The sequence below is a fragment of the Leopardus geoffroyi genome, chromosome B3, assembly GCF_018350155.1.
Source record: "Leopardus geoffroyi isolate Oge1 chromosome B3, O.geoffroyi_Oge1_pat1.0, whole genome shotgun sequence".
In the NCBI taxonomy this organism is placed as follows: Eukaryota; Metazoa; Chordata; class Mammalia; order Carnivora; family Felidae; genus Leopardus; species Leopardus geoffroyi.
The window spans coordinates 31575666-31602055 of record NC_059337.1 but is presented as its reverse complement, the minus strand read 5'-3'; the positions used below and the strand labels follow the sequence as shown (position 1 = coordinate 31602055).

Here is a 26390-nt window from a genome sequence, read left to right as displayed (position 1 = left end):
CTTCTGTAGCTTTACAAAATTTTTTCTTGGGGTGCCTGGGTAGCCCAGACGGTTGAGTGTCTGACTCTTGATTTCTGCTTGGGTCATGATCCCAGGGTCATGGGATCGAGCCCCCCATCAGGCTTTGCACTGGGCGTGGAGCCAGAACGTGGAGCTTGTTTGGATTCTCAATCTCTCTCTTTCCCTCTGCCCCTCTTCCCAACTCACACACTCTCTGTAAAATTTTTCAAAAATGTTTTTTTCCTTTAAATCCAGGGTCCAGTGAAATTTTACATATTGCATTTTTTTTTGTTTTTTAAAAAAGTATTTATTTACTTTTGAGAAAGCACAAGTGGGGGAGGGGCAGAGAGAGGGGGACAGAGGATCCAAAGCAGGTTCTACACTGACAGGCTGACAACAGTGAGCCCAATGTGGGGTTCAAACTCATGAACCGCAAGATCATGACCTGAACTGAATTTGGACACTCAACCAACTGAGCCGCCCGGATGCCCCTACTTGTATTTGGTTGCTTTGCCTCTTCAGGTTCTTCACTCTAGAAAAGGACCTTTTTTTTAATGACGTTGACTGTTTTGAAGCCAGTTGCCATGAGGAACCGCCCACAGCATGGATATTCTTCATTTGATTTTAAATTTCTTATCATCTCTTACCAGGAGGGAGGAGGGCAAAGGGGTCACCCTTCAGAATGCAGGGTCCTAAATGTTTTTCAGATTAAAGATTTGGGCTGAAACTCGGAGTTGGCCGGAACACGGCCATTTCTTACAGGGTTTTGCAGCTTGTTGGAAGGGTGCTACAGATCACCATTCCTGAGAAGAGCAGATCAGCCTGGACCAAGTGCCCAGGCAGGGTGCCTCCTCATGGGTGCAGTGGGAGAGGAGACTGAAATAGCCCAGGGGTCTTTTGCTCCTAGACCCTGACCTGCCCTTGAGAGAAAAAAGGATTTTGACCCTGGAGCCTGAAAAGAGCTGGACATTCCTCCCCAGGGACATGACGAGACCTGCCTTGGGCCCTGGGTAGTCGGTGCAGCTGAGGGATCCTTGCCCAAGGTCAAGGGCTGACCCTTCTGACTTCATTTGATGACATTGATATCAGGTGACCAGGATGGCCAGGCCAATCTGACAGAGGGTGATGTTTATAAAAGGCCCTTCACCCAGAGACAGAAGCTCCATGCCAGACCCTGCTGATCTCAAGCACCTGCCTCTACAGGTACCTTTCTTGGGCTCATTTCCCAGTCCCTGGGAAATATCTTGGGAATGAATGGAGAGGAATAGACCCTGAGTTAGGTGTAGGAGGCCTGAGTTCTGGTCCACCCTGACCAGTTCCAGACCTCAGTTTCTACTTATTTATTTATTTATCTTTAGAGAGAGAGAGTGGGGGGGAGAGGTACAGAGGAAGAGAGAGGGAGAGAGAGAGAGAGAGAGAGAGAGAGAGAGAGAGAATCCAAAGCAGACTCCATTCTCAGTGTGGAGTCCAACACGGGGCTCAATCCCACGACCCTGGGATCATGACCTGAGCTGAAATTAAGAGTTGGAAGCTTAACCAACTGAGCCACCCAAAAGCCCCTATCCATTTTTATTTTTAAATTTTCTTTCTGTCTCCATTTTTAAATTAGCAATTTGGACTGGGCCATCTCTGATTAGAATGGAGAGATGGGGAGGGGTCCCCACCTGGCACGAGGCAGCCCTGGCTGTGGCTTGGTTGCAGCCCAATCTCAGTCTCCAAGACTGTGAGAGGGTGGGGACTCATCCTCAGAGGAAGGACTCTCCTTGATCTGGTAAAGAATGCCCCAGGGGAGGAAGCATCACCAGTCATTTGCATGAGCCCTGGGACCCTGGCCCCCTCAGTGTTTGTTGCTGGGTGGGAGCTGTTCCCCTTTCCCTGGGTAGGAGGAGGTATTGGCAGGAAGTCAGCATCGGCAGGGACCTTTTGGCATAATGTCCAGCATAACCTCGAACTGCGGGCTGGCAAGGGTGCTTCCCTGTTTTGAAGTCGTCAATTGCCTCCACTCCAGCCTCAGAATTGGAAATTGAGGTGATGGGCAGATGGGAGCATCAGGGGTAAGAGTTCAGACACTTAGGTTGGGAATTTTGAGTCTCCTTTCCAGGCCTCAGATTCGGTGATGCTCTAAGAGTGAGCTCTTAGGACACGGGACCTACGGTGGATACACTTAAGTCTTTCTGGCATCTAGCTAGGAGCCAAGTACCAATCATCTGCCAGTGTTTATTGACTGAGTGAATGAACGAGTGAATGGCTCCATCTTGATGCTCAACCTGGCTCCTCCTTCTTCCCCAGTAGTTGATACAGATGGCAATATCCCCAACGGCCACAGAGCTTCTCCTGGCCTCCTTTGTCTTCTGCCTGGTGTTCTGGGTGGTCAAGACCTGGCAGCCTCGGGTTCCCAAAGGCCTGAAGAGTCCACCAGGGCCCTGGGGCTGGCCTCTGCTCGGGCACGTGCTGACCTTGGGGAAGAACCCACATCTGGTGCTGGCAAGGCTGAGCCAGCGTTACGGGGACGTGCTGCAAATCCGCATTGGCTCCACACCCGTGCTGGTGCTCAGCGGCCTGGACACCATCCGGCAGGCCCTGGTGCAGCAGGGTGATGACTTCAAGGGCCGGCCCAACCTCTACAGCTTCAGTCTGGTCACTGATGGCCACAGCATGACCTTCAGCCCAGACTCTGGACCGGTGTGGGCCGCCCGCAGGCGCCTAGCCCAGAGCGCTCTCAACACCTTCTCCATTGCCTCAGACCCGGCTTCCGCATCCTCCTGCTACCTGGAAGACCACGTGAGCAAGGAGGCCGAGGCCCTCCTCAGCAGGTTGCAGGAACAGATGGCAGAGGTCGGGAGCTTCGATCCCCATAGCCAAGTGATGCTGTCAGTGGCCAATGTCATTGGTGCCATGTGCTTTGGGCAGCGCTTTCCTCAGGACAGTGAGGAAAAGCTCAGCCTCATACACAGCACCAATATATTCTTGGAGAATGCGTCCGCCGGGAACCCTGTGGACTTCTTCCCCATCCTTCAATATATCCCCACCCCTGGCATGCAGAGATTCAAGGCCTTCAACCAGAAGTTGGTACAGTTCCTGCAGAAAATTATCCAGGAGCACTACCAGGACTTTGACGAGGTGAGCCCAGGGTTTTGGAGCTGCAGGGCCTGGGGGCCGTCCCTCTCACTCAGCTTCAAGGTACACACGCAGCTGATATGCTGCTGCCAAGGCCTAGGAAGGCTCTGGAACACCCTGGACTAGCTGTGGGACCTGGAAACAATCCCTTTCCCTCTCTGGCCTCAGTTTCCTCTTCCCTCCTGCCTCTCTTTCAGGGTGGCTTGAAGCCCCAGAGATATTTGGCTGTGAATGGGCCCCTGGCAGAGTCCTGCAATGTGGGGGGTTGTTGTCTTAAGAAGGCTTTTGTTCTGCAGGAATCTGAATCCTGACAGAGGCTAATCCCCAGCTCAGGTGGCACTTTGCTTCCCAGTACTCACCCCAGCCTCCTCCTTGGAAACTGGACCCTTGGGGTTATTGGGAGGAAGGGTCCCCAGGGCTGCCACCAGCTCCCACTGTAAGCCCAGCTTACTGCCTAGAGGCCAGGGGGAGGTGCCATGTGGAATGGGGCAAGGTTCAGTGGTTGGCCCTGGAAATGCCAGGGTTGTCCCTAAGCTTGTGTCCTCACAGAACAACATCCAGGACATCACAGGCGCCCTGTTGAAGCACTGTAAGAAGGGCTCCAGAGCTAATGGTGGCCGCATCCCTCACGAGAAGATTGTCAGCCTTATCAACGACATTTTTGGGGCCGGTAGGAGTCAGACCCTTGCTCCTCCATCCATCACTGCCTGCTGTCCACCCACAGACTTGTTCAGCCCCTGAGTCCATCAGATAACTTGCCAACCACATACCAGATGGGTGCAGGACACGCAGACACCTGGCCCATGTTCAGGGTCTGAGTCCAGGCCATGCCAACAACTGTCAGTGGAAATTCAACCAAACCCCTCTCTGCCTCTGGACCTCGGTTTCCCTACCTGAATAATAAAGGGTTCTCTAGCCTGGAAGTCTGGGTCCCTGTAATTCCAGAAACGAATTCTAAAACCAGTGACCAAATTTGCGGTGAGAAGATCTGTCTCTGCCCTCAGAAAACTCATGGAGGGGGTGGAGAAGGTAGGGGGGAAGAAGGCAGAGAAAGCAATGCTTGGTACATTCATGCTGGGTGTTTGGGGAATGCCGGTTTCTTGTTCTTGGCTTTCTTACTTCCTTACCTTGCACCATGCTGCCCAGGATTGGACACTGTCACAACAGCCATCTCCTGGAGCCTCATGTACCTTGTGACAAATCCTGAGAAACAGAGAAAGATCCAGGAGGAGCTGGGTACGTGGCAGAGATGCATTGGCTGAGAGAAGCCTTGGGATCCCTAGGTGATTTGTTCGATCTACACGTGGCCGTTATGGGCCTAACAGGGGATGTAATAGGGGACATAATAGGGGACGCAGATGCTATGGAGCAATCGGGATGGCCCTAAGCCCTGTTTGGTCTTCCGTGTTCTACAGACACAGTGGTTGGCAGGGCACGGCGGCCCCGGTTGTCTGACAGACTCCAGCTGCCCTACCTGGAGGCCTCCATCTTGGAGATCTTCCGACACGCCTCCTTCATCCCCTTCACTGTCCCCCACAGGTAAGATCTGTTTATTCTGCCCTGCCGCCTTTGGAGTCCTCACCATGTCTCTTCTTCCCATCTTCTCAGCCCTGGCCCTGGCTCAGATCTCGGCATCTCATTTCTGGCCATGTCACCAAGTTCCTCACAGACTCTCAGCCTCTAGTCTGTCCCCCAGCCAGTCCAAGCCTGATCAAACTACCCCACTTTCAGGAGAAAGTCACATTCTTGACCTCAGCTCTCACTCACCTCTGCTCACATTCCCTCCCTGCAAGTACTCTCAGCCCAGCCAGGCTGGCCTCACTGTACCTCACCAGCACGATGAAGCCAACCTCCAATCCTGCTGATGCTGGACCTTCTGCCGGGAATGCCATCTACCCTCTTCTCTGGCTACCAGAATCCTGTGCTTGCCCAAGGTCCATCCTGACACAAACTTCCCCTTCGCTAGCAGGCTTTCTTGACTCAACTGGCTGGCACAGATTCATTCTCTGATATCTTGCAGAACTTTCAGCCGTTTGTCTTTGATAATGTCCCGGGATTTTTCACAATGTCAAGAGAGTTAGTGAACATTTACTTCTACCCATATATTGGTCTAGTCATTCCTGGAGCAAGAGGTCTGACTCCTCAGCCAAGCTGGGAACTCCCGCAGGGCTGGCCCAGACTGCCTTCTTCTTGGCTCCAGAGGATGGCCAAGTGCACAGCCAGATGCACAAAAAAGTTTAGTAAACACTTGCTCGGCTGAAGGTGAAAAACAGGCGCTGAGGAAGGGGAAGGATAACTTCACCGCTTCCCTGCACCCGACATTCCCTCCCAGTGTGGGGTATGGAGACTGTGGCGAGCAAGCTATTGGGCTGGGGCGGAAGTAGGAGAGAATAGTTCCCAAAGACATGCCCCAGTTTTCCTGCCCTGAGCCTGACTGCCCCCTCTTCCTTCCTCAGCACAACAAGGGACACGACACTGAATGGCTTCTACATCCCAGAGAAACACCTTGTCTTCATAAACCAGTGGCAGGTCAATCATGACCAGTGAGTATACATCTCCCACTAAAAAATACGTGAGGCTCAGCAGTCAGGAAGGCTGTCTGTCCCCCTGGGAACTGGTTATATAATAGAGGAATGGGGCCTTGATTGCTATACATAGTCTGTTCTAAGTAACAGACTTTAGGTCCATGTTTCTCAAACTATAGTGCACATAGGAAATGACCAGCAGGTTGGTTAGATTAGGGTGCCTCATCCCCCAAGATTCCACTTTGGTCGGTAAAATGGAGTACCTCAGGTGATTCTGATGGCAATGGCCTGGTGACCTCTCTTTAGAAAATCCCACTCTAGCCTGTAGGTAGGGGGACCATATAATTTACCATCTAAACGGGGGGCGCTCCTGAGTGTGAAAAGGGATACTGCCAACAATTCCTCCAAAGCAATGAGCATAAACCAGGATGTACTGTTGATTCCCCTTATATATTGAGTAGGATGGAGATAACATTTTCCTCCTTTTAATTTTTTGTAATTGAAGCATTATTTCTTTAAAGTAACAAACTAATATTAAAAAGCACCATTTGCAAGGCCAATCATTTTAGAGAGAGATTTGTAAAAGAAATAAGCAGCAAAATACGGTTTGGCCGCTTTCTCCACTCTCTTTTCATTACTCTCGACCTATTCTAACACTTGTACCATCAACAGAAGTCTCCCCCAGGTCTTTCCTCCCAGGGTCTCCCCCACCCAGAAATCCCATCTCCTCTGTTCCTCTTGCAGAAAGGTGTGGGGAGATCCATTTGAGTTCCGGCCAGAGCGATTCCTCACTGCTGATGGCACTGCCATCAACAAGATCTTAAGTGAGAAGGTGATGATCTTTGGCCTGGGCAAGCGCCGGTGTATAGGGGAGGTCCTGGCCAAGTGGGAGGTCTTCCTCTTCCTAGCCATCTTGCTGCAGCAGCTGGAGTTCAGCGTGCCAGCGGGTGTGAAAGTAGACCTAACTCCCATCTATGGACTGACCATGAAGCACGTCCGCTGTGAGCACGTCCAGGCCCGGCCACGTTTCTCCATCAAGTGAAGACAGCAGCATGCCAAGGCAGAGGGAGGGGTGAGGATCACCCATGGTCCCCAGCCCTTGTTTTTTGCCTTTTTCTTAAATGAAAGCTTTATTGAGGTATAATATACATACCATACAATTCACTTTCTTAAAAGTAGACAATCCAATGGCTTTTAGTATATTCACAGATCTCAGGGGGTTCCTGGATCCAGTTTCAACATGGGGGGTCCCCACACATACAACAGCAAGCAATTCTTGGACACCAACAGGGTGTCCAAGAATTCAACTCAATTCTAACACTGTCTACCCAGAGATAGCATTACACTTCACAGGTTAAGGGCTCAATCCTACAGGACTGCCCCCCACCCCCCACTCCTGACTTTAGTTGCTAGTCACAAGCCCCAGGCTGCTACTTGTGCTTCTGACCAACCAGCTTCAGACTGGGGGTTCCAATGACCTCCCCCTCCTTAGGTTCTTTAATTTGCTAGAGTGGCCCACAGAACTCAGGGAGACACTTACTTATGTTCACCAGTTTATTAAAAGATATGATGAAAGATAGGAATCAGCAGCCAGACAAAGAGATATACAGGGCAAGGTCTGGGGAAGGGGTATAGAACTTCCATGCCCTCTCCAGGCACATCATTCTCCCCAATCTCTGGGTGTTCACCAACATGGAAGCTTTTGATCCCAGTCCTTTTGGGATTTTATGGAAGTTTCATTGCATACTCAGGACTGACTAAGTCCTTGACCACTGTCTCATTGAACCATCAGCCCATTTCCCCTCCCCAGATATCAGGGAGTGAGACTGAGCCAACACTCTAATCACATGGTTGGACCTCCTGGAAACCATCTCCCAAAGTTACCTTCATTAATGCAACAAAAGATGGAGTGCCTGGGTAGCTCAGTCGGCTCAGGTCACGATCCCAGGGTTGAGCCCACACTGAGCATGGAGCCTGCTTAAGATTCTCCCTCTCTCTCTCTCTCTCTCTCTCTCTCTCTGCCCCTCTCCCCTACTCACTCACTCTCTCTAAAATACATATATACTTTTTATATATATTAAATATATATTATATATTATATATAATAATATATATATACATTTAATATACACATATATATAAACAAAGGACACCTTCATCACTCTCAACACTTAGGAAATTCCAAGGGTTTGAGAAGCTGTGAGCCAGGATCTGTGGACAAAGACCAAATATATATGAGAAATATGTTTGGTCATTCATATGACCAACATCTATTTCTCATAAACCACAAATTGCAACAGAGTTGTACTACCATACCATAATCAATTTTAGAAACTTCTCATTGACTGGAAAAGAAAGCTCATACCCACTGGCAGTCACTCCCCATTTTCCCCGACCCTCCTCCGAGTCCCACCAGTTCTAGGCAACTACTAATCTACTTTCTGTCTCTATAGATTTTCCTACTTTGCACATTTCATATAAATGCAATTATACAACAAGAGGTCTTTTGTGACTTTTGTGACAAGTGGTCTTTTGTGACTGGCTTCTTCACTTTACTATACATTACTAGTGTAATGTTTTCAAGGTTCATCCATGTTATAGCATGTATCAGTATCAAATGTCTTGAGTACTATGAGTAGGCCCAGGTTTGTTTCCTCCATCATTGAGGGTACATTGTTCACTGTTCTCTTCTCTCCTTTCCTGTTTGACCCAAGTCTTTGAACACTTGAAGGGAATATGAAGGAAGGGACCCAGGTTTGTGGACCAAACCCAGATGGCTGAATGGGGGGAACTTCATGTCCCATCCTCAAAACATCTGACTTCTCACAAGACCTTCATTTGTTCATCTACAGCTAGGGGAGGACAAGTTCCCCAGAAGTCCTCAGGTTATCTGCAAGAGCCCAGGTCTCATCAAAGGGAATTATCAAAGAGTAAAAACATAAGCCATAGAATGGGAAAAAAGATTTGCAAATCACATTTGCAAATCATATATCTGATAAGGGATTAATATCCAGAATACACAAGGAAATCCTACAAATCAACAAGAAAACAAACAACCCAATTTAAAAATGGGAGAAAGATTGGAATAAAGGTCTCTAAAGCAAACATGCAAATGAACAATAAGTACATGAAAAGATGCTGAATATCATTAATTATTAGAGAAATGCAAATCAAAGCCACAGTGAGATACCACTTCATACATACTAGAATGGCTATAATAATGATTTTTAAAAACCTAGATGGTTATAAAAATAATTTGTTATATAAATATAAATGGTCATTCCATTGTAACCATAAAGCAAAACCCTATGGTAGATACACAAAAGAGAAGGAGAAAGGAATCTAAACACTCCACATCCAGATGCACACACATACAACACACATTTTTTATAAGTAAAAAAAAAAAAAAAAATACAGAAAATGAGTAATTGTGGTAAGTACTACAAACAAGACTGTCCACTCACTGTTAGCTGTGTTAATATCTATAAATGGATAAATAATTGAAAGGAACTTCACATGGTAGACATTTTTGTTGCAATTTTATCTAGTATCAGATGTGGTACGGGTCTCACACTGTTTAATTTTGTTAATATATAAATTCTGCTAGTAATATATCTTGGTTCAAATCTATAATGATAGAATATAGAGTTTGGAGAGTAGCAGACATTCGAATGTTTGTCCACAAGTACATTAGTAAGACCAGACAATAGAAAGGTACAGGCTGGGGCACCTCAATGGCTCAGTAGGTTAAGTGTCCAACTTCAGCTCATGCTGTGATCTCCCAGTTCACGAGTTCCAGCCCCATGTCAAGCTCTAGGCTGATAGCTCAGAGCCTGGAGCCTGCTTCAAATTCTGCATCTCCCTCTCTTTCTGCCCCTTCCCTGCTCACACTCTGTCTCTCTCTGTCTCTCAAAAGTAAATTTAAAAAAACATTTAAAAAAATAAAGGTACAGGCCAATTTCTTTTCATACAATCTAGTTTAATGGGGGTATTGAGCCCTTAAAATGTGGCTAATCCAAATTGATATGTGCTGTCAGTGTAAGATACACTCAAGATTTTGAAGATGTACAAAAAACGTAAAATATCTCAATTTTGTATATTGGTGAAATTATATTTTTGGTATAGCGTGTTAAATAAAATGTTATATTCAAAATTAAAACAAAAACAAAAACAAAAGGGGCACCTGGGTGGCTCAATCAGTAGAACATCCAACTCTTGATCTCAGGTCTTAATCTCAGGATTGTGAGTTCAAGCCCCATGTTAGGTGTGGAACCTATTTAAAACAAAACAAAAACAAAAATAAATACACCACTACAGAAAATAATCAAATCACAAAGGAAGAGAACAAAAGAAGAAGAGGAGCAGGAGAAATACAAAAGAGACACAAAACAATTAACAAAATGGCAATCACTACATATCAATAATTATTTTAAATGTAAATGGACTAAATTCTCCTATCAAAAAACATAGAGTGGATGAACAGATTAAAAAAAAAACAATAACTATCTATATGCTGCCTCCAAGAAACTCATTTCAGATGTAAGGACACACAGACTGAAAGTGAAGGGATGAAAAAAAGATATTCCATACAAATGGAAACCAAAAGAAAGTTGGGATCACATCAGACAAAAAAGAGCTTAAAACAAAGACCGTAATGAGACAAAGAAGGTCATTACATAATGATAAAGAAGTCAATCCGACAAAAGGATATGACACTTGTAAATATTTATGCAGCCAACATAGAGACCCCTAAATATATAAATACTAACGGACCTAAAGAGAAAAATAGACAGTAATACAATACTAGGGGACTTTAATTTTTTTTAATGTTTTATTTATTTTTAAGAAAGAGAGAGAGACAGAGAGAGACAGAGCACAAGCAGGGGAGGAGCAGAGAGAGAGGGAGACACAGAACTCGAAGCAGGCTCCAGGTTCTGTGCTGACAGCACGTGGGACTCGAACTCAGGAACCATGAGATCATGACCTGAGCTGAAGTTGGACACTTAACCGACTGAGCCACCCAGGCACTCCTACCATAATTTTTCTAAAAAGCAAGTAACACAATGAAATATTGCGTGCAGTAAAAAGAAATAAGCTACCAAAGTGACAAAAAGACAGGGAGGAAGCTTAAATGCCTATCACTAAGAGAGAGAAGCAAATCTGAAAAGGTGACCTACTTTATGATTCCAACTGTATGATATCCTGGGAAAGGAAAAATGGTGGAGACAAAGAAAAGATCCGTGGTTTCCAGGAGTTTAGGGATGAGGTGTGGGGGTGGGGGAGAGATGAACAGGTAGCACACAGCACTTTTAGGGCAGTGAAGCTATTCCATGTGATACTATGATGGCGGATACATGGCATTATACATTTGTCAAAACTCACAGAATGTACAACATAAAGTGAATCCTAATGTAAACTATGGACTTTAGTTAATAATAAGAATCAATACTGGTTCATTAATTGCAAAATATGTGCCTACTCACGCAAGATGTTAATAATAGGGAAACTGGAAGCAGGGCAAGAAGGTATGTGGGAACTCTCCATGCTTTCTGCTCATTTTCTAAACCTAAAACTGCTTTAATCAATTAATTAATTAATTAAAGCCTATCTGGGGCGCCTGGGTGGCTCAATTGGTTGGGCTTCCAACCTTGATTTCAGCTCAGGTCATTATCCCAGGCTCATCCCAGATTGAGCCCTGCGTTGGGCTCAGTGCAGAGCATGGAGCCTGGTTAAGATTCATTCTCTCTCTCTCTCTCTCTCTCTCTCTCTCTCTCTCTCTCTCTCTCTCTCTCCTCTCTCTCTCTCTCTCTCTCGGCGCCTGGCTGGCTCAGTCGGTTAAGCGTCCGACTTTGGCTCAGGTCATAATCTCATGGTTTGTGAGTTCAAGCCCCGTGGCTGGCTCTGTGCTGACAGCTCAGAGCCTGGAGCCTGCTCCAGATTCTGTCTCCCCCTCTCTCTCCCCTCCCCTACTCATGTTCTGTCTTTCTCTCTCAAAAATTAACATTTAAAGGAAAAAAAAAAAGATTCTCTGCCCCTCTCAGCTCTCTCTCTGAAATAAAAAAATGAAAGTTTATCAATTAAAAAAAAGACAAATAACACAATAATATATTGCCAGAACATTAAACAAAGGTCCAGGCCTTTCCATCTCTCCACATAGCTCTGGGGGTGGAGCCCCCATTTTCCACTTCGGTGCCCCCTGATTTCACCACCAGTGTTTCCACCTGCAGAATGGAGGCAGAGTTGGATTAGTTGATCTCATAAGAGCCCTAGGTTCTAAGCGTATAAGAAGTTTCCTTTGTTCTTTACAAAAAGAGAAAGCTGTTCATCATCTCTTATCCCCTCCCCATTGAAAAACAGAAACAGGAAACTAGGGGATGCTGAGATTTGGGCTTCCCCCCTTCCCCCACACACCTGAATGGCCACCTGACTCTTTAATGCCCCTCTGGCCCCAGGCTCTTTCCAGGGACACGCCTTTATGCCTGAAGGGACCAACTGACTCCAGAGTACCCACCCGGGTGTGAGTGGGATGGAAGAGAGAAAATCATGGAGGAATCCTCAGGGCGGGCCCTTGAAGGAGGTCGGACACAGAAAGAATGGCTGTGCACCTCCAGCTATTATGACCCCCTGCTTTCTGGAATAAACTCAGCCTCATCTGTCCTACAAATTAAAATTCTCCGAGATGAGACGAGATGAAAGTGAGCCAGACCTTCATTTCTGAAGTGTTCATCCAATGGCACAACGGCCCCCAACGTTCTGGAAACAATTGTGGTCTTCTGTAGCTTTGAAAAGGTTAATACATTTTAAGAAGGAAAACCAGCTGGAGTCTGTGCTAAAAGCCTGAAGGGAGGATGCACCCCACCTGGGTTCCAGCCAACTGTGCCCACACCTGTTCTCAAACCTAAAGCAAACTCTCCAAGGAACCTCCATCTGAGAGAAAACTCAGTTCACCTATCAGATGGAAGAGGCACAGCTCTGCCCTAGGGAACACCAGCCTGAGGAGGACTACAAAGTCCTGCCCTGGGGACTTGAGACTTTTCTGGACATCCCAAACTGAGGGGAGGAGACACAGCCCTGGGGGCCGGGGGCGGGGAGGGGGGGCGCTCCACTCTGAGGGGGAAATGAGCCTGCCCTGAGAGTCCGGGTCTGAGGATGGGGGTGGAGCCCAGCCCTGGAATCTCAAGAAGCATGGCCTTGTCTGAAGAAGGAAACATTGCCTTGTTCTGGGAGCCCCAGTCTGAGGGGAACATGGTCCAATCCTTCAGATCCTCTCCCTCGTGGAAAACTCCATGGATGCACCCTTGTGGCACATATGAAGACCCCATCAAGCAACAAACAGTGCCATACTTTGCCAATCTGAGATTCCAGCCAGGTCCCAGCTGACTTTCAGGTTCACAGGTCACTCAGCGGTCACCACCTTGTCCTGCTCCCTGTGGTCAGGAGTTGGCCTGAGCTTCTCACGCATGCCTGGCCAATCTTTAACTCACCCAGGCTGGCCTAGGGCTCACCTCTGGCCAGAGCCAAAGTTGGAGGAATTAGACATAGAGACTCCGCAACCCCTCACCCCTGCTAATCATCCCTGCCCCCCACAGCAGGCTGGAGGCCGATTGGAACAGTCATGTCCTGCCCCTTCCTGGGCAGGTGTGGGACACACATCACCGCAGGGTGTTCTCTCAACCCTAGGAGGTAGGCACCATTATACCCTGCTTGGAGACAAGGAGTCCACGCCTGGGAAAGCATGTGCCGGAACGGGTGGGGGAGGAACTCAGGGCTGTGTCACCTGTGCAGAGCCTCTTTCCCTGCCTGCTCCTCCCCCCCCCACCCCCCCCCCACCCCCCACTTAGCCAGGACTGTCTGGCTGGAACAGGGTGGCTCTCGAAATGCAGTTTGATCAGTGAACCCCGTGGAGAGTAGGAAAGGGCACTCAGTGGGACGGTTGGGAGCCCTGAGCTCAGGTTCCAGGTGTGGGTGACCTTGGGCACGTCCCTCCCCATCACGGGGCCTCAGACCCCTGTCTTCAACCACCTCTGATGTCTTCTCCAGCACCGTAAACCTGAAGCCAGGGCCAAGAACAATATCCCTGCTCTGCCAGCCTCACTTCAGGCTGTGGGCAAAATCCCATGAGGCTCCGGCACACCTGGAGGGGCAGTGCACAGGGGAGGGCCAATTCTGGTGAACACAGTGGGAACCCCGCCTCTGCCTCAGGGGGAAAATGAAATGACTCCTCGGCCTCCCAGCATGTCCAGTCAGATCCCCAACTCCTTTTATCTCAAGTATCATCCACCTACTAGGTCTTAGTTCATGTTCTTGGAGAGGAATGTGATGGGCTCAAGCCATCTTTTCCACCGAGGCCTTATGGGTGAGAGGTCACAGGTTAGCCAGTGATTGGGTCACCTTGGAGCAATTGCTCACGTCTGATCCAAGTGGTCACAGCACGCTGGAGAGACGATGGCACAGGAACTCCATCTGTCACTTTCCTGCCTGGCCCACCCCTCCTCACACCCTCAGTGCAGAACAACCATATTCTCCTTGATACTCCAAGACTGGGCCTTCTGATTAGGAAAGGAGAAGGACCATCCCTGTTCTTACTCCAAGGCAGCTCAACCCATCTCTGAAGGGGCTGTAGTGATGCTGAGCCAGGTGGTCCTGCCTTGATCCTTTTGTCAGCAGGGTGACCTCTCTCCCAGGATCCTCTCAGTCCCGATGCAAATGAACCCAGATCTGCCCAGATAAGTCTCAGTCCTAAGGCAACTTGCTCTCCAAGGAAAGATTTTCCAGTTGACAAAGAAATCTGAGGGACAGGGCAGACTGAAACCAGGGTGGTGGGTGCACGTCTGGGAAACCAAGCAGAGGCTAGATTTTCCTACTCCAAAGTTTATCTGGCTCAGAAAGTCAGTCCCTGAGTCTGTCCTCCGCCTCATCCTTGCTATTGGCTCTTGTGCCCAAGAGGGGGCTGCCAGCAGAGTTCATCACACCCTCACCTGAGTGCCCCACCTTGCAATGATGCCCTCCCTCAAAATTAGCCCCCAAGCCCCTGCACTTTGGTTATGCCTCTACCATGACATAACACCAGGTTCGCAGGGTCCCCCTGGAGTTGGGGCCAAAATTCAAAGATGTGCAAGGGTAGGAGAACTTTGGGGGAAGGAGACTGCCCTGTGCAAAGCCCTCACCTTGAACTAACGAGGGGAGCCATCTCTGGTCCTCTCTGAGGCCACCTGCACTCTCCCTGGGGGCCCTGGGGGCCAGCAGATTTCTCTGGTTTTAGAAGGATAACACAGTGATACTCGATACGTTTCCCCACACTGCCCCTTCATGTCTGCACCTCCCACTTCCTTCTGGGCAGGTAATTGACGATGGGAGTCCAATCCCCAGCAGGGCCTGGGAAAGGGAAAGGAGATAAGGCAGGAGGCTGGCTCACAAGGAGAGGTCCAAATCCCAGCTCACCCCTGGGCCAGTTGTATAACCTTTCTGAGTGTAGCTTTTCCCATGGTGCGACTGGGGATGACAATCCTACCCCACAGGGCTGCTGGGAGGCTTGATGAGATACAGTGGGTAAAGTGCCAGGTATTATTTAGGTCAATGCTCAGTGCACACACACACACACACACACACACACACACACACCAGGAATGCTGGGAAGTGAGGTCTCGGGGCAAGACCAAAACCATGACACGCATGCTGCATTTGCAGCTGTGCGTATGCCAGGCACACATGTGTGAGCCAGCATTCCCGGGACCCTACACCCTCTCACTGGGGTCTTGCCAGGGTCTGGGCTCAGCCCACTTCCTTCCATTGCTCCCCCCCACTCCCCGCCCAGCTGGGAAGGGCTGGGGGTGCTGGCGTGCCAGGGAACAATAGGCCCCCAACCCCTTCCGGCCCATTGCGTGAGAAGGAGCTGCCGGAAGGAAACTCACCTCCCGGTGGGACAGGCCGCCACCACCCTGACGCCTGCTCCAGGGAAGCCTGGAGACCCCCATGCTGCTCAAGGGGAGGGCCTCTGTGTGCTCCAGGCCTCTTCCTCTGGGTGCGTTCTGTCCCTACCACCTGGACTGGCTTCCTGTACTGCTCTGGCCAAGGCATCCCTGCCCCCCTCCACAGGAGCCCAGGACTCCATTGTCATTCATTCCTGTGTCCCTTAGTGTGTGGCCCGGCTGGAGCAGTCTCCATGAGTGTTGACCAACTAAGTGAGCGACCGAGTGCAGGAAGCCAGTCCAGGGACTGTTGGGGGCCCAAGGCTGAGCCAGGAAAGATGAGAGAGAGAAGGATCCAGCTCAGCCAGAACTTACACTGCAGACAGCGATGAGGCCAGGGCCCCAGAAATCCCTCGAGAGAACATAGGGCCCACGGCTGGGGGCCAAGGGTGCTCTTGCCCTCCCTCAAAAGTCCTTCCACCATACAGGGTTTCATTTGTAGAGCAGTTCCTTCACCTACAACCCCAACTTTCTCACGCACATCCCCCTCACACCTGGTGGGTCCAGTGCCTCCTCCTTCAGACTAGGGGCTAAGGCCAGGGAGGAGGGTGGAGGGAAGGGGGGCGCTCTTCTCCCACTCTGCCTGTCCATACCCAGCAGCACGTGTCAGAGGGTTCATACCAGGGGGGCTAGCCGCCTGAGGCTCTGGACAGCACCCCCACCTAGGCACCGGTTTCCCCACTGAGAAGCCGTGTGTGTATGAGGTGTGGACTGGATGAGACCATCCCTGCGGCGGGGCCCTCCTGGCCTGGGTGTGCGGATGCTGCGGCCCTGAGCGCAGCCTTGTCTGATGTGCGATGGAAGCTGAGGTCCGCCTGGATCTCGCCCCAGCTACTTGTTTTTCCCGTGTCGCCCCCGCCCAGAGCTCTGGGCAGGGTCTCAGCTCCCCTGGCCAACAGGTCCAGGTCTCCAGGTTCTCAGGTGTGACCACTGCCTGTGAGCAGGAGGAGCAAACACATAGTTCCCAAACCTGCCTAATTACCCTGCCAGCCACCTCCCCACAGCCACCCCCACTGCGGAGGAAGCGCTAATCTGGGGACTGAGAGATTCCTGATTCTCACGATTCTCAAGGCAAGGACTCAGGCACGCGAGCGGGCAGCTCCCGTGGCCCAGAGGGCACAGGAGATGGCAGGCACACCTGCGAACACACGCCTGGCTGCAAGCACGCACATACTTGGCTGGTGTGCTGATTCACCTGAACACACACCTGGCAAACTCACGCACACAAATCTACCTGGCCACTCCAGGCCCACGCTCGCCCGCGTGCACCCACCCACCGAGAGCAGGTGCCCCCCACCCCATCCGCAGCCTCTTATACACCCCCCCCCAGGACTAGTGCTCGATAGCGTGCCCACTGGTGCCTACCGCCACTCCCCACTGGCCCACTGGTGCTCTTGGGCCACCCCCGGACCTACATCTTCTTGTGGACCCCACACTATGTCCACTTTGGAGGTTCAGAGGACACTAGGGGCGTAAAAGGGCTTTGGAGATGAACCCCAGACAGAGCCAAGGGATAATGGCGGAGGTCTAGCGCTGTGTAGCAAGTGATACAACAATGAGTTTTTGCTTTCAGCAATACTACCGATTCACTCATTCATACAAGTTATTATAAAGCATCGTTTCCAACCAGTGTGGGAATCAATGGTTCAACCATTGAATCAATGATGTTGAAAAAAACCAGATACCTCCCTCTGTCCTAACGCCAAAATAAATTCAAACGGATCAAAAATTTACATGTCGGTAATAAAACCGTAGGGGCGCCTGGGTGGCGCAGTCGGTTAAGCGTCCGACTTCAGCCAGGTCACGATCTCGCGGTCCGTGAGTTCGAGCCCCGCGTAAGGCTCTGGGCTGATGGCTCAGAGCCTGGAGCCTGTTTCCGATTCTGTGTCTCCCTCTCTCTCTGCCCCTCCCCCGTTCATGCTCTGTCTCTCTCTGTCCCAAAAATAAATAAACGTTGAAAAAAATTAAAAAAAAAACAAACAAACCGTAAAAGGCCGAAAGAAAATGGAATTAATGGATTCTTGAAAATAATCTGAGAGTGGAAAAAGCCTTTCTAAATTTGACACAAGTCCAAAAGCTATAAAAGATTGATTCTGCTACATAAAGATAAATCATTTCTTTTGAAAAAATTTTTTTAATGTTTATTTATTTTTGACAGAGAGAGGAAGACAGAACGTGAGCGGAGGAGGGGCAGAGAGAGAGCGAGGGAGACGCAGAATCCTAAGCAGGCTCCAGGCTCCGAGCTGTCAGCACAGAGCCCCATGCGGGTCTCGAACCCATGAACTGTGAGGTCGTGACCTGAGCTGAAGTCAGACGCTTCACTGATTGAGCCACCCAGGTGCCCCCAAAATAAATCATTTCTGCATGTAAATGAGTCATAAAGTCAAAAGACATGCAATGAATGTGTCTTCCATTTTGCCCTGCAGATCCCCCTCTCTACCCTTCTCTACGCTGCTCTTTGTCATGGGAAGGCCACCTGCAGGAGCCTCCCCCACAGGCTCTCTTGCCCTCTGCTTTCTAGCTGGGTACATGGAAATTAAGCTGTAATGGAAGATGGGGGATGTGTCCTCTCAGACCTCCCTCCCCATGCAGCTCTCTCCCTGGGGCTCAGCTGTTCCCTCCAGCAGTGTCCTTCAGACAACTGAACTATCCCTCGAGCTCCTCCCTATTCCCTGCCTATGCCCTTGTAAATAATCCCTGTATTAAACCTTCCTCAAATTAAACTTATTTAAGAATGCCATCTGGGGGCATCTGGGTGGCTCAGTCAGTTAAGCATCTAACGCCCGATTTCAGCTCAGGTCATGATCTCACCGTTTGTGAGTTCAAGCCCCACATCAGGCTCCACCCTGACAGTGTGGAGCTTGCTTGGGGTTCTGTCTCTCCCTATCTGCCCCTCCGCCCTCCCTCCCTGTCTCTCTCTGTCTCTCTCTCTCTCTTTATATATATATAGATCTACAGATATCTATTTATATAAATAAAAAAAAAAAAAAAGAATGCCATCTGTTTCCTGTCGGAACCCTGCATGATACATAGGTACATGATACCTAGGTACATACATGATACATAGGTAAAAGGTTAATTTCCTTAATATGCAAAGAGTTCCTACAGAAAAACAACAATCTAATAAAAATGGACAAAGAACATGAAATGTTAACAGAACAGGAAAATACAAATGAATTTTAAGCTATAAAGAGATACTTGGCCTCACTTGTAATATAACTTTATTTTTACTTGAGAGAGAGAAAAAATGCAAGCGGGAGACAGGGGTTGAGGGAAAGAGAATCTCAAGCAGGCTCTATGATCAGCACAGAGCCCACTGCGGGGCTTGATCCCACAACCCTGGGATCGTGACTTGAGCCAAAATCAAGAGTTGGACGCTAACTGACTTGGCTACCCAGGTGCCCCCAAAAATATAACTTAAAACAAAAATGACAGAGGGGCACGTGGCTGGTTCAGTCAGAAGAGCATGTGACTCTTGATCTTTGGGTTGTGAATTTGAGCCCCACATTGAAGGCAAAGATTACTTAAGTAAATAAAACTTCAAAAAAACCCTCAAATGACAGACATTTTTTCCCCAATCAAATTGGCAAACATGAAATATTTGATAACACTGTGTTGGCCACGGGATTAAAAACAGTCACTCATATTCATTACTGGTGAAAGTGAATTTTAGTTAAAAAATAAATCTCTAAAAATGAATTTTGACAATATTTGTCAAAATTTTTAAAGCATAAGGCCACCTGGCTGGCTCAGTTGGTGGAACATGCAACTCTTGATCTCAGGGTTGTAAATTCGAGCCCCACATTGGGCGGAGAGATTACAAAAAAAAAAAATCTTAAAAAAAATTTTTTAAGTATATACTTTTGGAGGTACCTGGCTAGCTCAGTCAACAGAGCAAGCAACTCTTGATCTTGGGGTTGTAAGTCTGAGCCCCACATTAGGTGTAGAGATAACTTAAAAAATAAATTAAAACAAATTAAATTAAAATAAAATAAAGTAAAATCTTTAGGGAAAAAAGTGTATACCTTTGACCCAGAAATGCCACTTCTAGAAACTCATGCTTCAGTTAAGCTGACACAAATGACAGTATGTTCAGTGATTTTTTTTGCAGCATCTCATTAATCCCAATAACCTGGAAATGACTACATAAATTATAATAGACCCATACAAGACAACATGCATGATATGGAAGATTCTCCAGGACAGAATATCTAGTTTTGTTATCATTTATGTTTGTTTGTTTTTTTTTAATATATTTTTTCAACGTTTATTTATTTTTGGGACAGATAGAGACAGAGCATGAACGGGGGAGGGGCAGAGAGAGAGGGAGACACAGAATCGGAAACAGGCTCCAGGCTCTGAGCCATCAGCCCAGAGCCCGACGCGGGGCTCGAACTCACGGACTGCGAGATCATGACCTGGCTGAAGTCGGACGCTTAACCGACTGCGCCACCCAGGCGCCCCATCATTTATGTTTTTAAAAACCGTATACTGGGGCACCTGGGTGGCTCAGTCAGTTGAGCATCTGACTTCAGCTCAGGTCATGATTTCACAGTTCATGAGCTCGAGCCCCACATCGGGGTCTGTGCTGGCAGCCTGGAGCCTCCTTTGGATTCTGTGTGTCCCTCTCTCTCTGCCCCTCTCCCTCTTGCTCTCTGTCTCCCTCTCAAAAAAAAATTAATTAAAATAATAAAAATAAATTAAAATAATTTAAAAAATTAAAATAAATAAAATAAAAACTGTCTACTAATATGTGCAGAGAGTCTCCTGCAAAGATGTAAAAGAACAAGTAAGGCTCTTCTCTAAAGAATGTAACACACGGGGCGCCTGGGTGGCTCAGTCGGTTAAGCAGCTGACTTCAGCTCAGGTCACGATCTCGCAGTCCGTGAGTTCGAGCCCCGCGTCGGGCTCTGGGCTGACGGCTCAGAGCCTGGAGCCTACTTCTGATTCCGTGTCTCCCTCTCTCTCTGCCCCTCCCCTGTTCATGCTCTGTCTCTCTCTGTCTCAAAAATAAATAAAACGTTAAAAAAAATTAAAAAATAAAATAAAGAAGGTAACACACATCTGGAGGACATGGGTTTGAGAGATTTCATCCTTTTGTAACTTTTGATTTTGTACCATGTATATAGATTTCCTATTTCAAAAAAAAGGAATTTATGTTATATTGATTGAACTTCTATTATGTACTACTAGGTGCTATGCTGGCTGGTAGAGAGACCAAAATAGACGAGATTAGCATGGTTATCTTCTGCTTTCATGGAATTTATTATCTACTAAAAAGGCAGATACTCGGGGCGCCTGGGTGGCGCAGTCGGTTGGGCGTCCGACTTCAGCCAGGTCACCGCGGTCTGGGAGTTCGAGCCTCTCGTCGGGCTCTGGGCTGATGGCTCAGAGCCTGGAGCCTGTTTCCGATTCTGTGTCTCCCTCTCTCTCTGCCCCTCCCCCGTTCATGCTCTGTCTCTCTCTGTCCCAAAAATGAATAAACGTTGAAAAAAAAAATTAAAGGGGCGCCTGGGTGGCGCAGTCGGTTAAGCGTCCGACTTCAGCCAGGTCACGATCTCGCGGTCCGGGAGTTCGAGCCTCTCGTCGGGCTCTGGGCTGATGGCTCAGAGCCTGGAGCCTGTTTCCGATTCTGTGTCTCCCTCTCTCTCTGCCCTTCCCCCGTTCATGCTCTGTCTCTCTCTGTCCCAAAAATAAATAAAAACGTTGGAAAAAAAAATTTAAAAAAAAAAAAAAGAAAAAAAAATTAAAAAAAAAAAAGGCAGATACTAAAAAAGTAAACATACAAATAAATACCCAGTTATAAATTATAATGAGTGTTATGATGAAGCAAGTGTGCTATAAAAAGACAAACAGGGATGACTTTTTTGTTTATTTATTTATTTTCAAGAAAGAGAAAGAAAGAGTAGGAGAGAGAGAGAGAGAGAGAGAGAGAGAGAGAGAGAGAATCCCAAGCAGGCTCTGTGCTGTCAGTGTAGAGCCCAAATCCACAAACTGCGAGATCATGACATGAGCCGAAATCAAGAGTCAGATGCTTAAATGACTGAGCCACCCAGGTGCCCCCAGGGATGATGACTTTAGATGGATTGATCAAGGCAGGCTTCTCAGAGGAGGTAGGTAGAGTAAAATAGAAGAGCTGAGGAAAGACGTTCTGGGCAGAGGGACCAATGTGTGCAAAAGTCCTGAGGCAGGAAAGGGTTTACTCTATTCCTATGGGCAAATTACCCTACCACTCCTCTCAGAAAAGGCATAGTGTGACCCGTAGACTATCATTTTAGAGATGGAGAGAAAGAGGCTCAGAGAGGGGAAAACAGCTTCCCCAGAAAAGTTGATGAGCAGAACTAGCACCTAGATGTTTGAGTCCATAAACTCAGTACTATTCTGGCCATGCATTTGAGGACCTTTTGCAGGATCACAGAACCAGGAGCAGAGATCAAGAGGGGAAGAAGTTTGCCACTCCCCTGGCTCTGCCCTGCCTTCCCACCGCCACCCTGGACCATCTCAGGGACTGAGGGAGGAACAATGACAGGCATGTATGCACAAGCATATACACGCATGTCATGAGCACTGACCACAGCCCTCAGACAGCTAAGCTGCTGACTTACTATGGCCATCTTAGGCTCGGAGTTGGATCCTCCCCCACTTTGCCCCAGTCTCTGAAATGTGCCTCTATTAAAATGCTGCCTGGGGCACCCGGGGGGCTCAGTCGGTTAAGCCTCCGACTTCAGCTCAGGTCATGATCTTGCAATCCATGAGTTCGAGTCCCGCGTCGGGGTCTGTGCTGACAGCTCAGAGCCTGGAGCCTGCTTCAGATTCTGCATCTCCCTCTCTCTGCCCCTTCCCCACTCTATCTTTCTCTGTCTCTATCTCTCAAAAACAAGTAGATGTTAAAAAAAAATTTTTAGGTGTTGCTTATTTTGTACATAAACCTCAGTTCACATGAGTGATCGCTATGCAAATTCATGTGCACAGCCCTCTGTATTTATACTGAGGACAGCAACCAGTCCCCATTTTTCTCATTGGCTAATAATAATCCTATGAGGCACACACTATTATTTACCCCTTTTTACAGATGAGGAAACTGAGGCCCAGGAGACATCACATAAATTGCCCAGCAAGTAAAGCGGCAAAGGAAAGAGTCAAACAGGGGGAGGTAGGATGGCAAATCCCCTGTCCTTAATTGAACATTAAATAAACGTGCAATGAATAAGTTATTAGGTGATCCTCATGGCACAGATAAGAAAACTGAGGTCTAGATAGGCACCCAGGAGGCTGGCGTTTGGGCAAGGTTTAAAACCTGGATTTTAATCGGCCCAGCCTAGCCGCCTCTCAGCGCCGGCGCTGCCAGCTCCGGTCCTGCTCCTGCCAGGCTCCCCCAACTGGGACTGGTCAAGTTCTCCTATTTGCCATCCTGGGGCCTGGCTGGACTCTTTGGCCCCTGCCCTGCACCCCCAACTTGGAGCCCAAGAAGGTCCTGGCCCTCTCTGACCTATACTTGGTGAATCTGACAAGGAGCTGCCTTCTCCTCAAGCTACTCACCCCCCCACACCCCCTCCACCCCCACCCCCACCCCCGCCACCTCCTTTCCCAGAGAGGGTCCCAGCCCCACTCTCAGGGGGAGGTGGAATCCTGAGGCCTTACCCACTGCTGTGCCTGTGCTAATAAGCCGGGGTGGAGCCCAGGGGAGGAGCGACCTGGGAAGACCAGTCCCGCACACCAGCACCCCTTCCAGCCTCCTTTCTCTGCAAGGTGTCTGCAAGCCGGATATGCAAGCCCGGGAGACTGGAAAGCCAGCACCATGGTCTGCCCACCCAGGGGATGATGAGAGGCACTCCAGGCACTCCCCGCCAGCTCACCACTGTGCCTGCTGTCCCCCTCCTCTATGCTTCCCACCTGGGTGTGGGCACTGCCCTGGTTGGGGGGGGGGGGGGTGTCCTCTCCTCCTGTGCCCCACTCCCAGCAGCCACACTCTCCTGTTCTCCCTGCCACACAGGAAGGGTAATCCGTTCCTAGATGCCCAGGCTTCCTTGAAGCTTGCCACAACAGTGGTCTTCAAAATTTGTTAACTTTTTCCAGCACTAGGGCTCATTGTTCAAAGATCTTCCCACCTGCCCCGCCCCCAAAAGTCAGCCTTGTGAGCTGCGGGAAGACGAGTGGCCCTTTCTTGCACCCCCGCATAGGCAGCTGTCCAACTCTGTAGACCTCTTCCTGCCCCCAGCCAGGTTCTCAGCTCTCAGGCTTAGATCTGACCCCCTCACCCCTGCCGGGAGCTGCCGCAGCGAGAATGCAGTCTGGGCCGCCCCCTCGTGGCCACTCGGAAAAGAACAGGCGTCCCGAAGCCGCGGAAGGTAGGGGGCAGCCCTGACGACCCCGTCCGGGATGGACAAGCGAAGGAAAAGCAAGTTTATTTTGCAAACGCAGCCTCAAGACAAGTCTCAAGTGCTTCCCACTCAGAAATTCTGGAGAAGCCACTAAGAATGGCCAGAGGCAAACGGATGGTTGCCAGAGGGGGAGATGGATGGGCAAAATGGGTGAGGTTTGCGAACGGAAGATACAGACCTACAGGCAGGGAGTAAGTCACGAGAATAAAATACATGGCATGAAGAATATAGTCAGTGATATCGTAGTCGTGTTGTAGGTGACATTTGTGAGCACGGCGTAATGTATAAACTTGTCAAATCACCATGTTGTACACCTGAAACTAACGTAGCATTGTTTGTCAGCAATACTCAAATTTAGAAATTTTTTCTAGAAAAAAAGAATGGTCAGAGGATGCTCTCCCCCTACCCCCCTCCTCCATCATTCCTGGCACAATCTACATAGATCTGCCTGAAGTAGAAATTCCTTGTCCAACTCCCTGCCAGGAGTTCAATTCTGTTCTCTTCCAGGTTCGGGGAATCATTACCCCCAAGGCTGACCCATCATCTTTCCCGTGCTGGGGACACCAGGAACACTGATGGTGTAGACCCTTCCTGACTTCCAGGGACTCACACTGCTACTTACTGGAGCAACAGGTGAGCAAATGAGGGTTACAGGTGCACTCACAGGCCCAGAGACGGGAGCGGCCTGTTCTACAGGGACCTACACCCTCACCTACCTCTTCTCAGAGATCTTCTATCCAAAGGGGTTAAATGCTAGAATCTGGAAGATGTCCAGATGCTCCCCTGATTCTGCTTGAGAATCCGCCTGAGTTTCCTGAGCACTTGTTTTCTGCCAGGACCCTCCTGCTGCTTTCTTTGCCCACTTGGTCCTCACGGCACTCTGTGAGGGCAGGGTGCTCATGCCCGCTGGGTGCAGAAGAGGAGATCCCTTGCCCAGGATGACACCACTAGTCATCTACAGAGTCAGACTTGACCTCAGCTTTGCTTGTGACTCTTGCAGCTCCTGCAGAAGTCCTTGCACCAAAGCATGCCCCCGGGGCCCACACCAGGCATGCTAAGAAAGCTCACGAGTGACCCCCGTCTGCCCCCTCATGCCCTCCATCCCAGCCCTGCCTCCACCAGTGCCCCAGCTCTGCCTCCCATCTCGGGGTCCAGGACCATTCAACCAAGACACTCCTACCTGGACTGTTTCTGGTCAGGAGATGGCTCTGAAGCGGCAGCTTCCTCTCTTCTTCAAGGGAGGCCTGGCAGGTGGGGTGTAAACATCTCCCCCAGCTCACTGCCAAACAAACCTAGGACGTGGGGCCGGCCTCTGGAACCGCTGTCTGAGAGCCTCTCATGGGGTAGAAGAGAGAGCCCAGGCTTTGGGATGGTTCTGCAAATCACCTCTGTGAGCCTCTCTTTTGCTGTACAGATAACATCGAGATGCTACTATTTCCCTTGAGGGGAAATGAGATCGAGTGTACAAACAGCCAGCACACGATAGGTGTTCCAGAAACGGTGCCTTCCTTCTGTCTCACCCTCCCTTGCTCCTGTTTTGTTTTGTTTTTTAAGATTTTATTTTTAAGTCATCTCTATCCTCAACGTGGGGCTCGAACTCACAACCCCGAGATCAAGAGTCGCATGCTCTTCCGACTGAGCCAGCCAGGCACCCCTGCTCCTGTTATTCAGGAGAATTCCAGTGATGTCAGCAATGCTGAGGCCAGGCCAGATGCCCTGAGAGCCAGTGTGGTGGTGGCCTTGGAATCAGAGAGCAGCCCAAGGTCAGGGACCCTGGGGAATCCTGGCAGCCTGGTGTTGATCTGGCTGTCCTTCACTAGCACCCCATCTGGAAAAAGGCTTTCCAGAGCCAGATGGAGAACGGCTAGGAGTGGTTCCCTGAAGGACTGACTTCTGCCTCTCTGTGAAGGGATGACCAACCCACCCATGTTTTCCGGAAGTCACCTTATCTCTTCCCCTTCCGGCTGCCCTTGGTTCCCTTCCCTCATCTACACAGGCCAGCCTTGCCCAGAACCTGCCTTGCAACACTCCCAATTGGAGAGGGTCAACTCTGGCTCTGGCCCTAGTTGAGTCCGGGACAGGGTCCTCTCCAGGCTCCTAGCAGACAACTATTTCCAGACATGCACCTGCTCTCCAGACGTGGCTCTGGGGCTGCTGGCCAGAGCCCTGTGACTCTGCCCTGCCCCTCCAGCCCCTCCACCTTCCCCTTCCTTTGGGATCTCCTCTCTGGCCACCAGGAGGCGCTGTTCCCTCTCAGACCTGTTGAGACCACAGGCCAGCACCATCAGAGACCAAACTCATTCTAAAAGAGAACAGAAGGCAAGTCATTGTGAGGAGTGCAAGGGGAAGAAAATGACCTTTGTCTGATTACTGTTATGAATCTGACACTTCCCACGCAG

The 26390-nt window shown here is 49.3% G+C and overlaps 1 protein-coding gene across 2 annotated transcripts; it reads left to right on the top strand.

Annotated features, from left to right (window-relative positions):
• Window positions 1-1089: 1089 nt before the first annotated feature.
• LOC123582710 (cytochrome P450 1A2) lies at window positions 1090-6790 on the top strand. 2 transcript variants are annotated; one of them, XM_045449074.1, is made up of 7 exons: window positions 1090-1203; window positions 2293-3120; window positions 3667-3787; window positions 4264-4353; window positions 4533-4656; window positions 5574-5660; window positions 6387-6790. In XM_045449074.1, exons 1-7 carry the CDS (start codon window positions 1126-1128, stop codon window positions 6682-6684), a joined length of 1626 nt encoding a protein of 541 aa, XP_045305030.1. In that variant the 5' UTR covers window positions 1090-1125; the 3' UTR covers window positions 6685-6790. The 2 variants fall into 2 exon arrangements, with proteins under 2 accessions (XP_045305030.1, XP_045305031.1); XM_045449075.1 differs by having other exon boundaries at window positions 2290-3120.
• Window positions 6791-26390: the final 19600 nt, after the last annotated feature.